The sequence below is a fragment of the Carlito syrichta genome, unplaced genomic scaffold (genome assembly GCF_000164805.1).
Source record: "Carlito syrichta isolate Samal-C Ts95f unplaced genomic scaffold, Tarsius_syrichta-2.0.1 Scaffold304418, whole genome shotgun sequence".
NCBI classification, from domain to species: Eukaryota; Metazoa; Chordata; class Mammalia; order Primates; family Tarsiidae; genus Carlito; species Carlito syrichta.
The window spans coordinates 244,838-246,024 of record NW_007248514.1 but is presented as its reverse complement, the minus strand read 5'-3'; the positions used below and the strand labels follow the sequence as shown (position 1 = coordinate 246,024).

The 1,187-nt window shown below is 65.5% G+C and overlaps 1 protein-coding gene across 1 annotated transcript in view; it reads right to left on the bottom strand.

The window, feature by feature from the left end:
- HOXC10 (homeobox C10) overlaps positions 1-1,039 on the bottom strand; it is a 5,379-nt gene extending 4,340 nt beyond the window's left edge. The window contains 2 exon segments of the mRNA XM_008059886.2: positions 181-540; positions 543-1,039. Coding sequence (XP_008058077.1) covers positions 181-540; positions 543-930 — 748 coding nt within the window. The 5' untranslated portion in view covers positions 931-1,039.
- Between the last annotated feature and the right edge of the window lie 148 nt (positions 1,040-1,187).

Here is a 1,187-nt window from a genome sequence, read left to right as displayed (position 1 = left end):
CCCCGGCTACGTGACGCGCCACCCGCCCGGAGCTCAGCAGACGGCAGTCGCAAGCCGGGGTCGCACTCCCGAGACCGTCCGGGGCCTCCTGGGCCCAACCCTCGCCCCTGCCCCCCGCCCCGGCCGCGCAGACCCGGTGCCCGAGCGTCCCAGGCGCGCCCGCGGCCCAGGCGGCCTTACCTTTCGCTTCGTTATCCGAGGTGTCTGGGCTGGAGTCGGCGGGCTTGGTCCGCTCCTTTTCGCTCGCCGGGGGGCTCCCTTTGGGGCCCGCCAGGCTCTGCTCCGTCTTGATCTCATTGGGGCTGGGGGTCTGGCTGTCGGACTTGGGGGTCTCAGGGAAACTCACTTTGCCCCCGAGCTGAGGTGACTCCAGATGTTCGGCGCGCGGGTTGAGGCTCGCCCGCTGCTCGAAAGGGGCTTCGAAGTCGTTGGCCCCGGCACAGTGGGGCGTCTTGTCCAGCGCCGAGTAGCTCGGGCTGGCGCGGTAGTAGCTGGGCACGGGCACCTCGTGCTCCCCGAGGCAGGACTCCGGCAGGGGGGGGGGTAGAGAGCTGCCTCGGGGCCACTTTTCGCCCGCTTCTCTGCGCTGTACATGCAGCAGACATTCTCCTCCTTGACACTAGGTGGGTAGGAGCAGGAGGACAGCGGCCTGCCAACAGGTTGTTCCAGGCGATAGGCGGCTTTGGGGTCGCCCCAGGAGTCCAGCTGCGAGAGGTAGGACGGATAGGTGTTGAGGGCCAGGTTGGGGCTGCCGCCCTCATCCCTCTTGGAGAGCGAGGGCGCGAGCCCGCAGCCCCTCATCACCCCGCAGTTGAAGTCACTCCCAGATTGCATATACATGCCTGCGCTCCGGCTATAGCGCTCTCCTCCGCCGGGCGCAGCCAAGGGCTCCGCGTACGAGTTCGGAGTTACATTGCGAGGGCATGTCATTTTCAGAGAGAGGGGTTTTTAAGGAGCAATACTACAGCGGAGGAGCTGACATCTTTTTTTTTCCCCCATCCGGGAGGGGGGGCGCGGTTGGAGGGGAGGGAGGAAAAAGCAGGGGAGGGGGGGAAATATCAGCTCCATAATTATCCGCGCATTCGGGCCTCACCATGTGACGGCTAGACCAATGGGATTTGAAAATGGCCTTGATGATTCAGACGGCCGTGACGTCAGCGGGGTCAAGTTGTCGGCAGGCGGAGCGC